Source organism: Mirounga angustirostris, unplaced genomic scaffold, assembly GCF_029215605.1.
Source record: "Mirounga angustirostris isolate CCGP_5_RB_7025 unplaced genomic scaffold, mMirAng1.0.hap1 SCAF_8, whole genome shotgun sequence".
NCBI lineage: Eukaryota > Metazoa > Chordata > Mammalia > Carnivora > Phocidae > Mirounga > Mirounga angustirostris.
The window spans coordinates 100,619,752-100,641,091 of NW_026991716.1; the positions used below are offsets into that span (position 1 = coordinate 100,619,752).

Consider the following 21,340-nt stretch of genomic DNA (forward strand, 5'->3'; position numbering starts at 1 on the left):
GCTGGATGTTACTGAGGAAAAATCCAGTGCCATCCTGATTTATTTCTAACATCATGTTTTTGCCTGTATTTTCACATCTTTTTTAAAAAAAATTTATTATTTATTTGAGAGCAAGGGTGCAAGAGAGCACAAGTGGGGGTGGGGGGTAGGGGCAGAGGGAGAGGGAGAAGCAGACTAGCCACTAGTTCTGAGCTCGATCCCAGGACCCTGAGATCATGACCTGAGTCGAAGGCAGACACTTACCAGACTGAGCCTCCCAGGCGCCCCTCAAATAATATTTCCACTGTTCAGTTGGTTAAGGTTGAGTTACGCAAAAAGAACACTTGTGCAGCTGTAAGAGAGATGGTATTCTAAATTTTGTTCTTCCACCAAGGAGGGAAGGCAGAATTAATGTTTATTGACAACCTATTATGCGATGGATACTTTACATATGGTTTATATTTAAAATTTCCCAAGCGTACTCAGGGGGGAGGAGGGATTACTGTTTCTATTTTTATGAAGAACACTGAAGTTCAAAAAGGTCAAGGTTAAGCCACTGGTAAGAGAATAGAGCTTAAATTTGAACCTGGATTTGTCTGATCTCTACTTCTACCACAGAAATGCTGTCTCATGTTGGTGTATTCTCAAGTAATTATTTAACCTTTAAAAGCATGTTTTCTCATTGGTAAAATCAGAATGTTGGATTAATCCATCTCCGAATTTCAGCTCTATCGTCCTAAATCTTACAGCCAGTAGCACCTGAATTCCATCAATGGGCTTCTTGGTGTACTCCTGGGAATTCATGTCTAGCTCGGAGGTTCCTGGCCTCCTTCCCATTCGGCACAGCTCTTCCACTTTGGGTTTCTAAATTATTTGGGATAGCTATACCCAAACCATGCTGCTAGTTCCCTGTATCAATAAGGTCAACTTCCTACTATTTCCTTCGATAAAAATGAGCTCATCTTTCTGTCTGTCCGTATGACTAGCCATCTTTTTACAGTTTCAGATTTCCTGACCCTACAGCCGCACCCATGCCAGAGAAAAATCTTTAAAAGTTTTAAATTATAATGAAAACTGAGATGAAAATGGGGGAAATGAATTAATTATTTTATCTAATCACATTCTCTAGATCATCTCCAGGAATAAGATTAAGTAAGAAAAGTATGACCTCCGGTGATATGAGTAATTCTGTTTAAGAGTGATACCACAAAATATATACATCTCTGGGCAGAATACATAACCCATGAAACAGTTACTAGTTGCACTATAACAGCATTTTATTCCTAGATTTTCTTTTTTTTTTTTTTAAAGATTTTATTTATTTATTTGAGAGAGAGAGAATGAGAGAGAGCACATGAGAGAGGGGAGGGTCAGAGGGAGAAGCAGACTCCCTGCCGAGCAGGGAGCCCGATGCGGGACTCGATCCCGGGACTCCAGGATCATGACCTGAGCCGAAGGCAGTCGCTTAACCAACTGAGCCACCCAGGCGCCCATTATTCCTAGATTTTAACATGGACAGATGTACGTCTGCATTAATAATGATTGCTGATGGTATCAACAGAACAAGATTCTTTCTCTCAGGGGTTTTTTTTGGTATTTGAATCATGGAAGGAAACATGAGGGATAGTAATTAGTGTTTTAAAAAAGTTTGCTTCCTTAAACACCTCGCTAACTATGAGTGGGTCTCACTGACCCTGTATAGGAAATAAGCAGTTAAAGAAACATATAGTCACAAACCAGTGTTTGATGATTTTCTATCTTCTTTGGAGTGAATGTCCTAGAAGACCCAGCTTCTCTTCCTACCTCCTTCCCAAGAGATAAGCTAGTCACCGCAACCACTGCTGGGTTGGGCTTTGTTTCAGTCAAGACTATCCACTTTCTTTCCAATGATATTTTATTTTATTTGAAACACGTAAAAGAGATAAAAGGAGAGGTCACTCTGGAAGAATTGGGACTGAGGATCTGGAGGAGAGGCAGCCCTCACATACCGCCCCCTGCCTTTCCAGCAATCACCCTACAACACCAACTAAGGAACACAGTTTGCAAACTCTTGCTTTAAAGCAGAGGAGGCCCATGAAGATCATTTGGGAAGTATCTTATTTCCAGAGACCGTCACTCAATTGTAAAAGTAGGGCCTGGGCATCTGGATTTTTTTTTTTTTTTTTTTTTTAAAGCTTTAGGTGATTCTGTGGAGCAATAAGAATTGAGAACCATTACCCTGGAGCATCAGCATCACGGAGAGGTCAGGGCAAGTCTGAACAAAATCTTGCTTCTGACATGCACTAAGAATACTGAGCACGGAGGCCCCAGAGTGTGGCTGTCTTCCTGATGTGTCTCTGAACCCTTAGGCCCAGTCGGACCTTGCTTCAGCCTTTGGGGTTTGGTTCCCCCAGAGTATTCCTTCGGCCGTTTTCATCTCCTGGGAAGGAATTTCTTTGTAAATGGTCACAGTGACGAAATGGTCCCAACCCTATTGCTATTTTCAATGCACACACTCGAGTTTGTTTCATAAGTCAGGCTTTCATGAATCTCATCCAAATGAGTTAAGACACAGAAATAAAACTGAGACTCTCCAACGGAAAGTTAGGGCAGCCTTGATTTTCATGTGCTGACATATCTGGAACATTGAAGACTCTCACCTGGGGCATCTTTGGTGACAAGTGCCAAGGAGATAAGACGCTAGATAAAGCCAGATGTCTTGTGAGACCTGATCATACACAGAAAACTGGAAGATGGACATTTGTAGGTAAGGGGGGGGCTATAACTCGCAGAATTTACTGACCAATTGAGCCTTAAGAGACACTTCTCTGTGACTAAAGGAAAAATAATATTACACAAGTGTTGTCACAGTAAGAGCTTATGGGTAATGTTCCTGCAGGTGCCTTGCTTTCATTCTGGAACTCTGCCGTGAGTAACTGATGTGGTCTGCTGGCTTGGGCCTAAGCAGTCCACAGACTCCCCAGACCTTGTAGCTATGCACACATGCTTTTCCACAAAAGAAATCTTCCTACGCTTTTCTTCTCTCACCCCTCCCAGAGGTACAAAGGGGAATAGGTCAAGTATGTGTGGGTGTTTATGTAAGGAAACTCTTGCCTACTCGGAGGGGGGAATTAAGCCTAAACGGTTATACTCCTTTAAACAAGTGTCTTATTTTTAATAATCCATCTGCTATACTTCTGGCCCCAATAGAAAGATTTCTCAAAATACTCGATGAGTTCCTTTTGCTGTTAATATTCATCATTTTTTAAATATGGAGAACTTTATGACTATAAAGGTTTTTCTTTCCATTTAATTTTTTCCACTCCCTTCTTCCCTGCTCAAATATGTTACTAAATCAGAAAATGGCCTGACATTCAGCTTGCTGTGTGGCCAGCCTTCTCTGGAATGCTGTGTGGCACTGGGCTGTGACTTCCATGGAATTCAACCCTGTTTATCAAGGGCTCTCACTTATTTTAATATCATCTGTTGGAAAAAGTAGAAAAGATAAAGCAATTCAATAGGCCCCCTAACACTACATTGTGAGTTAGCCTTTGGAAAATAGTAATTAATAGCAAAAGAAGATGTACTGTCTAGGCTTAATCTGATTAGCTTCCATTGTTGGGGGAGGGAAGAAAGGAAGTGTAATCCTAGGAGGGCATTGAGGGCGAGGCCCCACAGTGACCTCCCCCTGGGATCCAGCCCCATCCGCACCGCAGGGCAGGGTGGGGGCGGGGGGAGCAGAGCTGTCTGTGACCTGGTTTCCAGTTGCACCCCATCACCTGTGAACATTCACGCACCACTTCCCTCCAGACCTTTGGATTAATGGCTGAGCCTTTCACTGGTTTTCTCCCCACCCATTCAGCTCCCCACACAGGTCACATGGTGAGGACTGCCTGGCTCCCAAATCCCACCTAGACTCTGAGGACCCTACTGTTCTAATACCTCAATTTCCCACTTCAATCTTCTGGGTGGGGGTGGGAGGCACATACAATAATGGCCACATTCTCAAACATCCATTTACAGATTATTCTAGTACAAAACAGTGGCAAGACACCTAAATGTTTTAGGATGGTGGTGTGTGTGTGTCGGGGGAGGGGGTGGATCTTTGAACTAACAGATACAACTGTTGGCTATCTATGTAGGTGAAGTGATTAACCACCCTGTACCCTCTCCCCGCTTCTCACCCAGAATTATCTGGATTGCCTGAGTGGAAGTTTCCCTCCATTAGCATCTGTGTGGGGAGCACAGAGCCTCCTCTGTGTCCTGGAAGGCAGAAGGCTGAGCCAGGGCTATCATCTGGTGATGCTGACGGTGGGGCAGGGGCAGTGAGATGCTCCCAGCCCTGATGAGATTAGTCACCTTCTGAGAGGATCATCAACAAAGACCAGACCTCCACCCTCAGGGGGAGATTTTAACAAAGAGCAGGGGTTGCCTAGTGATAAAAAGGTTCCAGGTTTCCCTCTATTCTATGCCATTCAGGCTGCATTTCTTAGTCTATCCCTTCAAGTAAATTGTGTGTGAGGAGGAGGAGAGTGTGTGTGTGGATGGGTGGGTGGGTGGGGGTAGAATGAGGGAGGTAGGGGGGTCGGCATGGAGGTAACTTTAGAATTGAGATTTAAATCTTCATCCTAGTTAAAAAAAGGGCAGAAAAAGGTCTCCCAATTTTGTGCATAGAATTAGGATGTGGACACAATTCAAGTGTCGTGCATTGTGCTGGGCGCATTACACTTAAGTTTACAAGCAGAATTGTGAAATATGATGCCATTTAGGAAAATTATTCCTTTTAAACATGTACATTATTTAGAAAATGAAGGAAGACAAATATAATCAGAAAAAAAGAAAGGAGGGACACCTGAGTGGCTCAGTTTGTTAAGTGTCTGCCTCTTGATTTTCGGCTCAGGTCACGATGTCAGGGTCGTGAGATGGACCCTTGCATCAAGTTCCACGCTCAGCAGGGAGTCTGCTTGGGATTCTCTCTCTCTCTCTGCAGCCCCCTCCCTCCATGCACACTCTCTCTTTCTAAAATAAATCTTTAAAAAAAATAAAAAAAGAAAGGAGGGAAAGTAAAATACAGGAACATAAGGAACAAAACCTGTTTGTTTTGTTTTTAAGAGAAAGAAAAAAACCTAAGATACGCTGATGTCTCTGTCTTGAAAGGCCTGGCTCAGGTTCATTTCACCTGGGCAGTTTTCCTATTCACATAAAAAAATCAGGTCATCTCTGGTAACATTCTCTGAAAAAACAGAGAAGGCCAAGAGAAGGGATTGAAAAAGATTTAGAAAAAGAAACAAAAGCAAAAAATCCATGGGATTAGAGGACCAGAACAAACCGTTATGATTGGTTTCTTTATAAGAAATTCAAAAGAAAACCCAGTACTGCCTGTTGTAGCACAACATAATTTTTCTCAGGAGAATCTGACTATCTCCCTCCCATGGAAACATCCCTCCGAGTTTACCGTTCTGAGAAATGTCTGCCCCACCCTTAGCTAGTGGGCTAAAATATTTATTTCCAACAAATAATGTGGTTTGGCTTGGATTGCTTCCCAGAGGAAGCATTTTTTTTTTTTTTTTAAGTTTTCTTACTTGATTATTACCTGCAAAACACATAGTAAGGCCAATTCTTTTGATTTCAATACCTTATACTTAACATGCTATGTGGAGCCTGCTACACTCTTCTCCACAGGAATTCTAGCCTCTGGAACAAAGGAAAACACACTCCAGCATCAGTAAGACAAATAACATGAGTGGAGGATTCATAAGTAAAGAAGACTCAGAAATAATTTCCTAGACAGGAAGAACAAGTTCTTTGCTAATTGCTTTGCCCCGTTGTGGGAGATCTCAGAATGTTTTTCATACCCAAATCCCCTTCTTGGGGGGCTCCCTGTGATGGCCAGGCTCTGTGTCTCATTCCACTGCCATTCTGACCATAGATAATGGACTAGGATGGGCACTTGAGAGCCTGGGCAGTCAGTCCACAGCTTGGCTATGGGCCAGAAGACGTGTGGCTTGGAAGCTCTACCACAGAGGGCAAGTGATTGACTGGGCAGGTTAGAGGCTCTTTTTGGGACTTTGAATATGAGACACAGAGAGTCACAGAAGACAAAAGAAACCCAGAAAGAAGAGAGTAAAGGAGAGTAAGCAGAAGTCCTGAGGCGGCAGAGTCATGGGTGTGGCGAGAAGATAAAGAATAGGAAGATGTCAGCAGGGAGTTGCAAGAGCAAAACAAGCAGATGATAGTTGAGTCACCAAAATGACAAGGACTGAAGCAAGGAACCTTAGATGCTTGCTCTTGACATGACAGGGTAGACTGAGGGATTTCCTGATTTCTGCTCTGCCATGAGGCCTAGCTCTTGTGTCCCAGAACATCCTTACCATCAACCACTATCACCTAACATAACCCACCAGCCAGCAGCGTAAAGGAGTCTACCCAACACAATTTGGCTCCATGATGAATTTTTGAGTGGGTGGGTGGGGTCAAATATTTTCTAAAAAAAATATTTCAAATATTTTCTTAAAAAAATGGAAATGGATTTATTTAATTGATCAATTTTATCTTTAATTAGCTTCTGTTAATAATGAAATCTTAACTGTACATGGGTTTAGAAAGTATGAAATACATTTTTGTGCAACTAAGGAGATTTTTTTTGGCTCCTGGGCTAGAGAAAGGTATAATTGTATTTTCTTATTTGCCCTTATAATAAACTGGAAGTGATAGAGGCCTGTTGAGTAAGTTCAGTGAAATGTAATAGCTAATGACTTGATTACCTATTTAATGCTTGCATTTTGTAATCGCAATTGACCCCGGTGTAGCAAGACCGAATTTCCCTCTTCTCCTGAAACTTTCTACACTCATATAAATAGTGGTGAAAAAAACCCCTGAATGTTCCAATAAAATTATCAAGATGAGTTCACTGTCCATTATTTAATGAGAATCAGCTCTTTTCCTGTCCAGGATCCTATTTCAGTTCAAACTGTGTTATTGCAGATCAGCTACTGTGAGCCACCAGACACTTTTGGATTTCCAATGTAGTAAATACTGCTTGAAATAAGAGAGCTTCTGCAGGTGGCGGGAGCCAGGGAGGGAGGGGTAGGCAGGCTTTAAATTGGAGATGAATGTGGACCACTGCCCTCTCCCGGACAGAAGAGGAGGATCAACAGTGTGTACTTGAGGGAAAAGATCTACAAATATTTTCCAAATTCACTCCGACAGTTTTTAATGAATGTCTACAATGTACTGGTTTGCCATGGCACTGTGGGCCAAACCCCAAGAATGTTTGAAATTATCCTTCCCTTTGAAAAACTTACAGACGGGACAGGGCAATGAAACTTCCCAGAAATGAAAGATAAATTCACTTCGGTGTCAAATCAAAGTAACTCAAGAAATTCTATATTATTTCCATTCTTTGTACAATATTTTGGCTGTAGTTAGATGGAGAACAGAAATACATACAAAAAAAAAAAAAAGCTGGTCAACCGCAAATTTTTGGAAGATCAGCAGGCACAAACTCCAGTAAAATGCTGTTTCACAGACAAACACATTAAGCTAAAATGCAGACTCACGTTGCTCTTTTTTTTCACAATAAAAATGTTCTCAGTAAGGGTAATAATCATGGGTTCCCTTATGTTTCCAAAGTTGTTCGGTCATGTTTGCTTAATCATCGTGAGGGCAACTCCTGCCTCCTACAAAGAACACTGTTTCACCCTTCCACACATTTCAGAAAACGGACCTGGTCCATTTCAAGCTTAGGAGCCCCTCCCCCAGATGGTGAATCTAAGCCCACTCTACCTTTCACTGGGCGGCCGCTTAGGTGCGAACGTACCATGGTGCCTTCCTTTGGACTTCCAGGGAAGAGAGCACAGGTTATTAGCCAGTCCTGTTCTGAGGTTCGTGGCCCCTAATGTCACTTAATGGCACTTGGAACAGTAAGAAAATAGAGGAGATTTAATAGTCATGGGGAGAGAGAACAGATTTGGTTATAGAGAAATCCGTAAAGAGGCAGTGGTTGGATTTAATAAATGTCAGCGTTTAACAGAAAGTTCTTATTTCAGGGGCACCTGGGTGGCTCAGTCATTAAGCGTCTGCCTTTGGCTCAGGTCATGATCCCAGGGTCCTGGGATCGAGCCCCACATTGGGCTCCCTGCTCTGCGGGAAGCCTTCTTCTCCCTCTCCCACTCCCCCTGCTTGTGTTCCCTCTCTCACTGTGTCTCTTTCCGTCAAATAAAAAAAAAAAAAGTTTTTATTTCAGAAGTTTGCAGATTAAAAAAGTGTGCTCTTTGGCCTGTTTGGCATCTTCATTTGCAGGAAGTTGACGCCACCCTGCTAGGAGAAGAATGCAGCTTCCTTCATCTCATCGCCCTTCCCCAGGCAGCTTGAGCTACCTGAGAGGTGAGAATAGTTCCTGTGTGGGCCAGCAGTTTGGATAGGGTCAAACACGAGACCGCCAAAGTCAAAAAATGGCCATGGACATGTATGGGACGATCACACCGACTCAGGCCTTCTGTGCTGGTTGTCCGATCGATGATGGCCTCTCAGCTCCAAACCTACTCTTCATTGCCTTGCTTGCGAGACTGGATGTAGATCTTGCAAACATTTCTCCTTTGGCAGTAGAAGGTTCTGTGGTTACAGCAGGAGGACAGACTTCTCTTCCTGGCCCTGGGGTGCCTTTTCTTTGCTTACTCCTGCTGGAAATGGTGACTGGCCGGGCATGGGGCACCCAGCGTCACTCCCTTCCGAGTTCTGGCTCCCTTCCCGTGGTTCCCTCACTACCAGCCTTAGCCCACTTATACCCCTGTGGGGGGTTGCTGTTTACCAGTTTGGATCCATAATTCCGTACCCACCTATCTCAGCCTGACAACCCAGAGACCTTTTCCAGCATCCATGGGCTGCAATCACATGTCTCCAAAGACGTTTGAACCCCAGCCGTGGAAAGAGGGTCCCTCTTCAAACTGTGGTTCTTCTTTGGGTATTTTCTCTCAGCACTAGGATATTCCTTAGCACTTTTCTCCCTTTCTTAGTAGCTAGTCCCATATAAATAGTTAATAATGCTTTCTATTAAACCTTCTTGATTGAAATGATTGTGTGGTTTCTGTCCCTTAATGGGGTCCTCACTGATCAACCTTCCAAGCCATGGCACACCCCTCTGAAAATGTCTAATAAAGTCAGATTCGGATGTCCTTGCAGAAGCATGAAGTCAGTGCTTCTGAGTACAAATCTGTATCGGAGATTGTAATTCTATGGCTGTGCAGCTGCCACCATTCTGAAATGACTCAGGAGTTTTAGGCTTCAAAATATGTGAATTACTTGTATCAATCCAGCCATGGTAGTTTTGTGCATTCAGATCAGAAGCAAGATAAAAGAAATAAGACCAGTATGATTTGCTGGAATCCTTCTGTGTAGCCTCAACTCTAATCTTAAATGGACCAATTTACTGAAATAAAAATGGTCATCCAGTTAAAAAATAACCCCTCTGCCATTCAAGTTCCTCTCTGGATTATATTCCTAAATCTTCTGCCCTCGAGTTTATGCTTCTGACATTCACCATTTAGATTTCCTCCCTGCTTTAGGCATCCTTACTTATATTGCCTCCTATGAATACCTTTCAATTATTTCATTGATTTTATATCACTCACCAAAAAAAAAATCATTGCTCTCATTATATAATTAAGATAAAATTTCAGTTTATACTATTAAAAGGAAAAGATTGAATTTTTGCTTTTCAGAATTTCCAGGGATAATATATTGGGGTCCAATTTTTTTAACCTAAAGATCGGAATTTCGAGTTTCACAAGTCTTTTTATATTTTTTATATATCATATATTTTTCTCTAAAAATTTCATCTTACTGTGGCAACACCCCAGATGTGATGTTTATACTGAAAAATTACACATTCCTTCTAATCCTTATAATGACATCATGATGACATTGACCTGATAGTAAAAACCTTTCCCAGCTTTGATGACAGAATTTGTGCTAAGCCAAGCAGCTGTAAACAGCACCAATAACTAGACGGTATGGATGCTCTGAGGGAGGCTTTGGAAACTACACCCATCACACTCAGCTCTTTAGGATTATAGTTCCATGTCCAGATTTTGCCTAGGGAAAGCAGAGCCTGAAAATCAGAAAAACTGCAGCTGAAGGAGGTCCCCCCTGACAGATAGGGAAGCTGAGGTTCCGACAGGCTGCATGACTTGCTCAGGGTCAAGCATTGGGAATGTGGCTGAGTAGGATGTGGACTCTTGCCTTAATCTCGACTACACTGGATTTGGTTAGATTATCACTTTGCAACGGATGAGGATCAGAGCTTCTTGTGTTTAAATTGCTTTTAAAAGGCGATGTTATAATATCTCTTGTCAAGCCTACCCTTTATGATCATCTTGACTTTAAAAGGATTAAGTTTATCTCTAATTAGCTTCTCTTAATAATAAAACGTTTGTCATGGATGTGTTTGGAAACCATAAATATATTTTTGTGTAACTAAGGAAGTGGGTTTTAGACCTGAGACCAGAGTGAGGTATTTTCAACTTGCTTTTATAATAAACTGAAGGATCTATGCCTGTTAGATTATAGTTAAACTCTCCAGTGTTTCATTACTACAACTAAAAGCAGCTATGTTGACTCCACTGCAAATTCCACATTTTCAGTTTTCTCAGAACAGTAGTCATAACAGGAGAAAATCCTCAAAGATAAATTTTAATATCTCCTTTTTAAGATCTTATTTATTTATTTGACACAGAGAGAGCACACAAGTAGGGGGAACAGCAGAGGGAGAAGCAGGCTCCCCGATGAACAGGGAACTTGATGTGGGGCTCGACCCCAGAACCCCAGGATCACGATCTGAGCAGAAAGCAGTCGCTTAACCGACTAAGCCCCCAAGCGCCCCCACAGGTACATTTTTTTAAAAATTTATTTTATTTTATTTATTTGACAGAGAGAGAGATCACAAGTAGGCAGACAGCCAGGCAGAGGGAGAGAGAGAAGCAGGCTCCCTGCTGAGCACAGAGCCCCATGTGGGGCTCGATCCCAGGACCCTGGGATCATGACCTGAGCCGAAGGCAGATGCTTAACCATCTGAGCCACCCAGGCGTCCCCCCACAGGTACATTTTAAAGAAACAATTACTTTTGGGAAAAACAGTGGAATACGATCAGAAAAATTAAATTCTCAGCTGGCTTTTTTGACTATGTAACTATGTAACTGTGGTGACATCATCCTAAGACTCAATTATGTCATCAGTAAAATGAGGCTAATGATGGCCTCACAAGACTCTTGAAAGGGAAAAAATTAATAGGTGGCAATTACTTTGAGCTTTCCTAAAGAAAGGCGCTGTATTCCTAATAGTTTTTTAACATCATGTTATAATGCTGCTGACAATCTTTATAAATTATACATCTTATTTAAAATTTGAAGTACTTTGAGGCAATCAACACAAAAGCAGACTTGTATATGATAAAATTATATTTTAAAAATGGATATATTTTAATGTTGCAGGAATATGACTTTAGAATTAGCCTGTCATCTCTTTTTTATATGAAATATAAGGCCTGATTACAGACTTTTTTTGAGCAGATTTGGTCTCTGTCATGGGATTTCTCTTTACCATTAGATGGCGCAATCTGAGGCCCAAAGCCATTCGAAGTGCAGCCACACAAGGATGATGGCTGTGTTCTGTATGAGGGCACGGTCTGAGGCGGCAGCCAAACAAAAGTCACAAGGTTTGGGTTCTATTCTTGACCCTACTATGTTCCATGGGCAGCATGTGAGAACGGTGAATTTCCTCTGACCTTGCTCCATGCCCCCGTAAAATTGACTCTAACATTTGACACCTGCCTCCTCTCAGGAGAGTTTACAAGGATGAATGAGATAATGCTGCTGAAGGCCGGACCTTCTAATGAAAACTGCCAATTATAAGCAAAACATCAGTGGGTGAATATGTAACTAAGGTCTGCCCCTTCCCCTGTGTTAAAATGCTTCTGAGCTGGGTGACATCATTCCCACATGTAAAAGAACATTTTGCTCGAGAAGGGAAAATGATTAAGAGGGAGGAAATCGGGACTTTGAAGGGAAGTGCAAAGACCAAGAGACAACCCCTCTGCACAAGAGAAGGGTAAGAGTGACAAAATATTCTCTTCATTGCAAGAAGGAATCTCGCAAAGGAGTAGAAGTGGATTTCTTCCCAGTTTGTTGAGGACAGGAGGAGCAGATCAGAATTTCGATGACATAAGAAAAATAAAAAAAGATGTAAAAAGTTTAGAGGAGAGATATTTGGAAAGCGAATGTTCTTAGTTTCACATCAAACAGACCTGTTTCTTTTAAAATTTTTTAAAAATTGGAATCAGAACACTTAACATGAGATCTACCCTTTTAACACATTTACAGGTGTATAATATGTTATTGGTGATGACTGGTACTATGTTGTACACAGACCTCTAAAGCTCATTCATCTTGTTTGACTGGAACCTTATGCTCATTGGTTAATAACTGCCCATTTCCTCCACCCGAAGCCATCCGTCCCCTCTTTGATTCTATGAATTTAATTATTTTAGATACCTCATCTAGGTGGAATCATGCAGTATTTATCTTTCTGTGTCTGGGTTCAACCACGTTGTTTCACATTACAGAATGTCCCCCTTTTTTTAAAGTATGTCATTGTATGTATATACTACATTTTCTTTATTCATCTTTCAGTTGCCTTTTAGGTTGTTTCCACATCTTGGCTATTGTGCATAGTGCTACAATGAATATAGTGTGTTAATATTTCTTTAAGATCCTGATTTCAATTTTTTGGGATAAATACCCAGAAGTGGGATTGGTAGATCCTATGGTAATTCTATTTTTAATTTTTTGATGAACTTTCAAACCGTTTTCCATAGTGGATGTACCATTTTGAATTCCTACCAACAGTGTGCAAGGGTTCTAGTCTCTCCACATCTTCACCAAAACGTGTGTATGTGTCTCCAAGATTATGACCTGAGCTGAAACCAAGAGTCGGATGCTTAACTAACTGAGCCACCCAGGTGCCCCTGTTCTGGGAATTTTACAGTTTTGGGTCTTATGTTTACATTTTAATCCATTTGAGTTCATTTTTGTGTATGGTGTAAAGGTCTAATTCTATTCCTTTTGTATGTGGACAACCAGTTTTCCCAGCACCATTTATTGAAAAGACAATCCTTTCCCCATTGCCATGCTCAATGGTAAAAAATGGAAAACTTTTTCTTTAAGATCAAGAACAAGAAGGATGCTTCCTCTCACTGTTTATACTCAACATGGTACTAGAAGTCTTAGCTAGAGTATAGTTAGTCAAGAAAAACAAATAAAAGGAATATAAATTGGAAAGAAAAAAAGTAAAATTATTTCTCTTTTACAGATGATACAATCTTATATGTGGGAAACCCCTAAATACTCCACACAAAAAAACCTGTTAGAACTAAGAAGTGATTTCAGGAAAGTTGCAGGATACAAAATCAGTGGTGTTTCTATTTACTAACAACACACTATCCAGAAAGGAAATTAAGAAAACAATCCTATTCACAATAGGAGTGAAAAAGGATAAAAATACCGAGGAATAAACTTAAACAAGAAGGTGAAAGACTTGTATATGAAAACTACAAAACATTGATGAAAGAAATTAAACAAAACACAAACAAATGGAATGACATCCGATGTTCATAGATTGGAAGATTAAATATTGTTAAAATGTCCATGTTACCCAAAGTGATCTACTAACTCAATGCAATCAATCTTCATCAAAACCCCAATGGCATTTTTACAGAAACAGAACACAACCATCTACATTTATATATTTCAAATATTTCCCATTAAAACACCTAGTATTTTTCTAGCATTGCACATAAACTTGGCTTAGTGAAAAATTATTTTATTTTTCAAACTACTGCTTCATTATTTTAGTTATATTCTGCAAATAGGGAAAGAGAATTTTTTAACCTGTTTAGTTGTGTGGTAAACTCACTACACTGAGACTAGAAGACCTGGATTTCAATTTCAACCACATTATTCATGAAATAATGAAATAATGAGAAATGAAATGAAATAATGAGAGTAATGGTAACAAGAATTGGGAAAATCTTTCATTTGGGTTATGTTTTTGAATGCATACTTTTTTGATATATACTAGTACTCAATTTTTATCATATTCTTTCTGGGACTCAGTTTTCTTATCTGGAAAATGGGAACAACTCCTACTCTGCTTACTTCACAGGGATACCGTAAGGGTAAAAGACAAAGAATATGTAAAACTGCATTTGGAGTCACAAAGCACTATGTAGAACGATTATTGCCACTCATGTGAAGAGTCAGTTTGGAAATAATAATATTAAGGATTAGGAGAGAAAAGAAGAATGAGACCAACTTAATAGGTCTGTTGTGAGAATCTGGAGGCAGAATCTGGAGGCAATATTTATATTATAAATATCTGATACCCATGCATACTTGCCGGGTCTCCCCCAAATGAACGACACTGGGTTAATAACCGTAGACCAGCAGATTAAAGGGATTCTGGCTAAGGAGGCATTTCCCGATCTCATCTCCTACCTGAGTTATCTGAGCTGGTCTCAGGAGATTCCAGGTTGTCTCTGGTATATCAGAGCTGTGAAAGTTCTTAGAGCACATGCTTTTACAGGAAGCTTTATTTTTCTCTTGGGGAAACATTGCTCTGGGAATCAAATGGCCACAACAATATTCTCTGAGACAGCCAAAGACCACTTCCTCCGTGTGCTAAAGTGATTATACAAAGAAACTGGTTTGGGACATCATGTTATGAGGTTGCCCTTATTACACTCCCTTTCTGTTTACCACCTCAAAACATTTTCCCGTGTGGGGCACACACTCCACACACACTGTTTGGTCAGAAAAATCTATAGACGCTTAAGTGCCTAAAAGCACTTATCTCGGTTCACAGTAGCTTAATCCTGTGCTGAAATAAAATGCTTTTCAATCAGAATCTCTTAGCACCTAATAATGAATACAGCTGAAACCTACCCAATCAGAGCAGAAAGCCACAGAACTGAGGACAAATCAAAGATTTTCAAAACATCTTGAAAGAGCTAAAAACGCATTTACCTGGGCAATTATGTCTGTAATTTCTGAATAACTATGGCATCTTCTTACACAAGATCGAGCCAAAAAGTCTTCCACCAGCCGTGTTCCAATGCCATATCCCCTGTGATGAAGGAAAGAGTATGGTCTGAAAATAATATTTGAGTAGTGAACTCTAGCAGTGTTTAAGAATGGAGTCCTCTGTTTAGCACTTTGCATGGATAACAAAGTAAAGCAAATTTGACAAGTCTAATGGCTATTTGGCAGTAGGCTCTTTATTTGTCTTACAGATACAGAAACAGAGAGCATTTATCCGGGAAAATATTAACTAGTTTCCTATAAGCAGAAAAGCCTGAGGAGGTAAGGCTGGCCCAAATTTGACAGTGTATATTAAAGCTAAGGGAGGTTGGTGTTCATAGCCTAATGTATCTTATTGGCAACTAACTTTGTCATCAGTAGCTGTTGATGGAAATAGAATGAGAATCTAGCTAGCTTGTCTACTATAGGTGTGGTACTTGGATGCTCATTCTTCTCTTAGCATAGTTATCATGGTAAAAGTACAGACATGGCCAGGATGGGCTCCAGAAGGAGAGGAAGAAGGGAAAAGAAAAATCAATTTTTGTTGTCAGTGTAGGTTTCTGCAGTTAAAACTCTGAAGTTTAGCGAAAAGAAAAAAAAGCGACATTCAGAAAATTCATTTTTCATTCTAGGGGAACTGAATCTATGGGACTTGGGAGAAAGTATTTGTATTATCCGTTAGCTTCACCCTACCACAAACGGACTGAGTAGTACCTGAAGTACAGTGTTGAAGGCATCTTACTGAGATGTCATAATACAGCCGAGTATGTGGCTGAGATGCTTGAGCAGACGCTTTCGACAAGACAGACCTAAGAACTTTCAATCTAGTTTAGCAAATATGACCTTAGTGGTGGAAATAAAAAGAAAAAATTTAACATAAGCTACATAAAATGATGTATATTCTGGAAATGCTGTATCACATGTTTAAGTATGACCTAAGGTAAAATAGGTTAAGCAGCTCTCACTATTACAGACATTTTATCTTAGGAAGTACTCCTGACTAATGAAGAGGAAATGAAAAAAAAAAGTTATATGAACCAAAATAAACAGAGGACAATGAAAAAGAACTTTCTAGTAGGAAAAGAATAAGCTTAGAAAGGGAGGAAACTAGGGTTCACAAAAAACCTTTCAAGCTTTCCTTTATGTTGTCTTTTTTCTGTTTTCCAACTAAAAACACAATCAACCCTTTTTAAAAGCCCTACAACGCTCAACTAGGCTAAATTTCCCTTTCAACCTTTCTAACTAAATCTTCTAATTAGTACAAGCTTTCTAGTCATTGCCCAGTTAGAGAGTCCTTTTCAGGATCCATAATTAAGAGGCTCAAAAAGTGTTGACAGATATTTTATTACTGAGCAATAATCTGATGATCATATAATTATTCTGAGAAAATTAAAGGTTGAATTTGTGCAGAGGGACTCTCCATTAATAAAGACAAGGAGAATGAACTATGTTTTAAAAGGAAAGGGTGGGCACTGTGAATTGTGCAAGACTGTTGAATCTCAGATCTGTACCTCTGAAACAAATAATACATTATATGTTTAAAAAAAAAAAAAAGAAGAAGATAGCAGGAGGGGAAGAATGAAGGGGGGAAATCGGAGGGGGAGATGAACCATGAGAGACTATGGACTCTGAGAAACAAACTGAGGGTTCTAGAGAGGAGGGTGGTGGGAGGATGGGTTAGCCTGGTGATGGGTATTAAAGAGGGCACGTTCTGCATGGAGCACTGGGTGTTATACGCGAATAATGAATCATTGAACAGTACATCAAAAACTAATGATGTAATGTATGGTGATGAACATAATATAATAAGAAAAAAGGAAAGGGTGGGTTTCTCCCTTTAATATATTTTTAAGTAAAGCATAGCAATGGTAAAAGCATTCAAACAATAAAAACACTGCATAGAAAAAAGTAAATCTCTCTTCTATGGGTAATCCCTTGTCTCCAAGTTCTCTCAGGCAACTGCCATTAGCAATTTTTGGCATATCCCTCCAAAGATGGTCTATACTTACATAAGCATATGTTTATATTAGAAGGAGTTATCTTAGAACAAAAGACTGCTGAAAAGAATCAAATTTGATGATCCATAACATTGTTAAAAAAACAATGTTTTACCATACTTTTGCTTACAAGTGACTAGCAAAGAAATGATTTTGAACTAAAAAGAATATGTCCCATGCTTGATTTTCATAGAAAAAAGTTTCCTTCCTCTTACTTTATGCTTTACACAACCCAAATGGCCATTGTCAGAAATGATGGTCAGCTTTAAAACGTGATTCACTGAAATCATAGAAGAGCCCGTGAAGTAGGGCAAAGTCATTAGAAGTGGGCAAAATTCAGAGGATATTAACAATATACATTCCATGAGAATAAAAGACTTCTACTTACATTTTATCTAAATATTTGTTCACATCTTCATCTTTTTCATAATCTTTACACAGTTGGGCAACCAGAGCTCCATAGGTGAGGACAAAGAGATCTTTGTTCTAGAGAAAAAAGGGTTGGTTTTACTTTATAGGCAAAGCTATGGACATTGTGCTACTCTATTTTTTTTTTAACAAAATGTTCCAATTGCAAGCAGCCTTTGAGATCATCTGCTCATTTTTTCCCACCCTCCTACTAATTATTGCAACAATTTTGACTTCTGAGAACAAGCTGTACCTATATTTGGATCCATCGCTGATAAGAAAAGAGCTGTGAAATGGAATAAATTTCTTTTTTTTTTTTTAATTTTTTATTTATTTGCGAGAGAGAGAATGAGAGACAGAGCATGAGAGGGAGGAGGGTCAGAGGGAGAAGCAGACTCCCTGCCGAGCAGGGAGTCCGATGCGGGACTCGATCCCGGGACTCCAGGATCATGACCTGAGCCGAAGGCAGTCGCTTAACCAACTGAGCCACCCAGGCGCCTCTGAAATGGAATAAATTTCTTAACAGGAGAAATCTTTCTATGCATTTGCTAATAGTATATAGCTTGCAAGGTATTATCATGGGGCAAGGTTTTTAAAAAAATAATTGCTAATATAAATTTCCGTTGTTCTAGAATAGCCTTTGGTATCGGCCGACCATGTTTTCAGCTGGAAGGAATAATTGGTTGAGACTTCTCATGAGTTTGCACAATCCCTAATGGGTTCCAGATCTGCCAAGGAGACCATCAGGATGAACCCAACTGTAGCAGCAAATTTGTGAGATGTTGTTTTATTTATACTTAGTGAAAAAAGGAGAATTTGTACTTTCCTTATAGATCTCCAAAATATGGCCTATTTTCAGAGTGAACTGAATATGAAAACTACAACTAAGAATAGTTTAGGTTTGGTTTAGCATAGAGAGGTTGAAAGTATGGGAAACAGAACACACAAATCTCAATCAATCCATCTGACAAAGTCTCTCTGTTTTGCTTCTGCTATTGAATACTATGTAAGAAAGGGATGGAGATACTAGGGATAATTTATTCCAGTGCTCTTAGTCCTACAGAGGAGGGAATAAGACCTAGGAGGAGTGAGTGACTTGGCCAATGAGCCATCAATTGGCAGAGCCAGGGTGGAGCCTGAGACTGCAAGCTCCACTCTGACATAGCAATTACCTTTGAGGTGCACAAAAGAAGGCCTATTTGGAGTAGAGGTGGGTGGAACAGGGAGGCACGAAGGGGAACCACTGTGGAAAATAATCTTACTTCTTGCATAATCTTGTATTTACATGAAAAGCTAAATGTGGATTCCAGGTTAGAAGAGGTGTTTTTACCTCTAGACCCAGGTATCTTGGGTAGCCTAACATGGAGGGTAACATATGACCTGATAAGATGTATTCTTTTTTTTTTTTAAGGCACAGGCAGAAATGGTTAAACAAATCAATAAAATTATTCAACAAAGTAACTTCTGTAAGTGTTATATAATTTTGATCAAAATACTTCCTAAATTTACCCACTACCACCAGAGTCCACCTCCCTATACATGGGTTTATACTATGACAAATATGTTTCTTTAAGCAGATACAATATTTGTTATAACTAAATAAGTTTCAAATGGATAGAATCTAAATAATTATAGTTACAAAATTATGTCCATATGTGGACATCATTTATGTTAGAAATATAAATCAAAATGTCATAAGTGGGTGTAGAATATACATTAGATACACTAATTGACATTACGTTAAGGACTAATCTCTATGAGTCAGGTATAGAAAATAATAAGTATGTTAATATTTCTACTAGAAAACAAATATAAAGCAAGTGATTTTAACAAAAATATTGTTAAATCACTAAAGGGTCACAATATATTCAATTTTAATTCTGTTCTTATTTAACTCAAAAAACCTAATCATACACTATAAGAAATGTCTGTAAATTATACATGAAATATCTTCTCAACATATACGGAGCCACCACAGAAGATAAATTACTGCTATGTGGTAAGAGCACAGCATAAAAATAAGCAACGGTTGAAGGAGAGAGACAGAAAGAATAATGTAGTTATTGCCACTAGCAACAAAAGCAGAATTTGAAAAAGAGATAAAAGGAAATGAAATTATACCCTACTTACATGCCAGAGCATCAGCATTATGCCCATTTATAATACGACCAAACTGAAATCATGGCATTTTCTTCTTCCTCTTTCTCTCTTATTCTGATGGGTGAATACTATCTACAGTTTACTTGCAGCTAAGTTTCAAGTTCAATACCCACAAGGGCCAGTTTTTCCATTCTGTGTCCTCGTAAAAGGCTGTACCTTGAGCTACATGTCCAGTAGGTCTCAAATCCATACACCCGGTCACAGAAAATGTCAACATAAAATTTATCTTCACAGTTTATAAAACAATAAAAACAGTCATTTTCACATATGAAAAACAGAACACCATTAGTTATTTGAGACTTTGGATACATTAGGATAAAAGTGTGTTTTAACTGACACGTAAATGAAGTGATTTAGGTGCACTCTGCAGTATCTTTTAGTATTTCAGAACCCCACATAAAATAAATCAAGATCCCAGAATGCCAGAGGGGCCATCTGGAGGCATTCCCAACTGGGGTGTGACAGTTAATCATACAATTCCAAGTTCCCATAACTGAAATTACTTAATTTTCTTCAGTGCTCATCAGTTTCCTGAAATAATTAAAAGAACTTTAAACATAACGATAAATTTTCACATCTGTAACTTCTGAGAGGATTAAAGAAGAAGTTTATCCAAAGCTAATATACAAGTAATTAAGTTTTGAAAAATAACTCTGAGCTTGGAATATATAGAAAGGATAATAGCACATACCAAATTATAATAATAGATACTTACATTTAAGACAAAGAAATACATTTCTAAAGGCAATCTTTTAATGCTGAGTTTTTTGCTGATCTGTTCCCATTAATTTAACACATAATCACTATTTTTTATATATTTTATATACATTTCATTTCCTAGTTCACGAAGTATGAAATACAAAGAATTGCTTTATCTTTCCGTATTTTCTGTCAGGCACAAGAGATAAATTTGACACGTTATAGATCTAATTAGTCACAAAAGAAAACCCTAAAATCTGTATAAAGACTCAATTATTCTGTTACAGTGTGTTAGAGAGCATTGTACTATTCCCAGAGGTGTGATTTATGATCCACTCCACTAAACACTTCCTTGCTCCACTGAAAAAAAGTCTATGGGTAGTGTCACCTTTTGAAATAAATCAGAAATCACTCAAGAAAACATTTCCTTTGAAGTAGAAGAAAGGCCTCTTTGAGAATATGTTTAGAAAAAGATCTTACGATTTTATGGTATTCTGGTCTTCTGTGTGCAGGGCGAGACATGGTGCTTGAGAGATGAAGAATGCGATCTTCGATTTCTTTTCGTCAGCTTTTACTTTAGAGGTGTATCCATCCCTGTCGTCCTGTTTTTGCACGTTCCTTCTTCCTTGGAGACAAGAGTGCCACTTCTGCACTCTCCTGATGTTCTTTGCTGAGCTGAAGAGGAAAACAATCATGAGCAGGACGGGCTTATGAGCACGTACCTTGCCACCGATCAAATACTGCTTCACTTGTGAGTACAAGTTGTAACCTAGAGGCATGAAAGCTGATAGTGGGAAGTCTGATCAGAGGCACCAGCTACTGAAAATTCTTTAGCCCAAGGGAGTATAAGAGTGGTGTTTTGCTCTCATGCCAAGGCATTGTTCTAAAAATCACAAACAGAAACCTTCACAATCCAAGATAGATCTAAATGTTAGCATTATTTAGTCTTTGTATTGATTGTTGTGTGAATTTGAGACAGGATCAGCAATC

The 21,340-nt window shown here is 39.4% G+C and overlaps 1 protein-coding gene across 1 annotated transcript in view; it reads right to left on the reverse strand.

Moving 5' to 3' along the window:
* Positions 1 to 21,139, reverse strand: part of TRAPPC3L (trafficking protein particle complex subunit 3L) — a 40,683-nt gene extending 19,544 nt beyond the window's left edge. The window contains exons 1-3 of the mRNA XM_045865372.3: positions 20,831 to 21,139; positions 17,472 to 17,569; positions 15,033 to 15,132 (exon numbers count right to left, since the gene is read on the reverse strand). Of these exons, the coding sequence (XP_045721328.1) occupies positions 15,033 to 15,132; positions 17,472 to 17,569; positions 20,831 to 20,872 (240 nt within the window). The 5' untranslated portion in view covers positions 20,873 to 21,139. The remainder of the gene's footprint in view (positions 1 to 15,032; positions 15,133 to 17,471; positions 17,570 to 20,830) is intronic.
* Between the last annotated feature and the right edge of the window lie 201 nt (positions 21,140 to 21,340).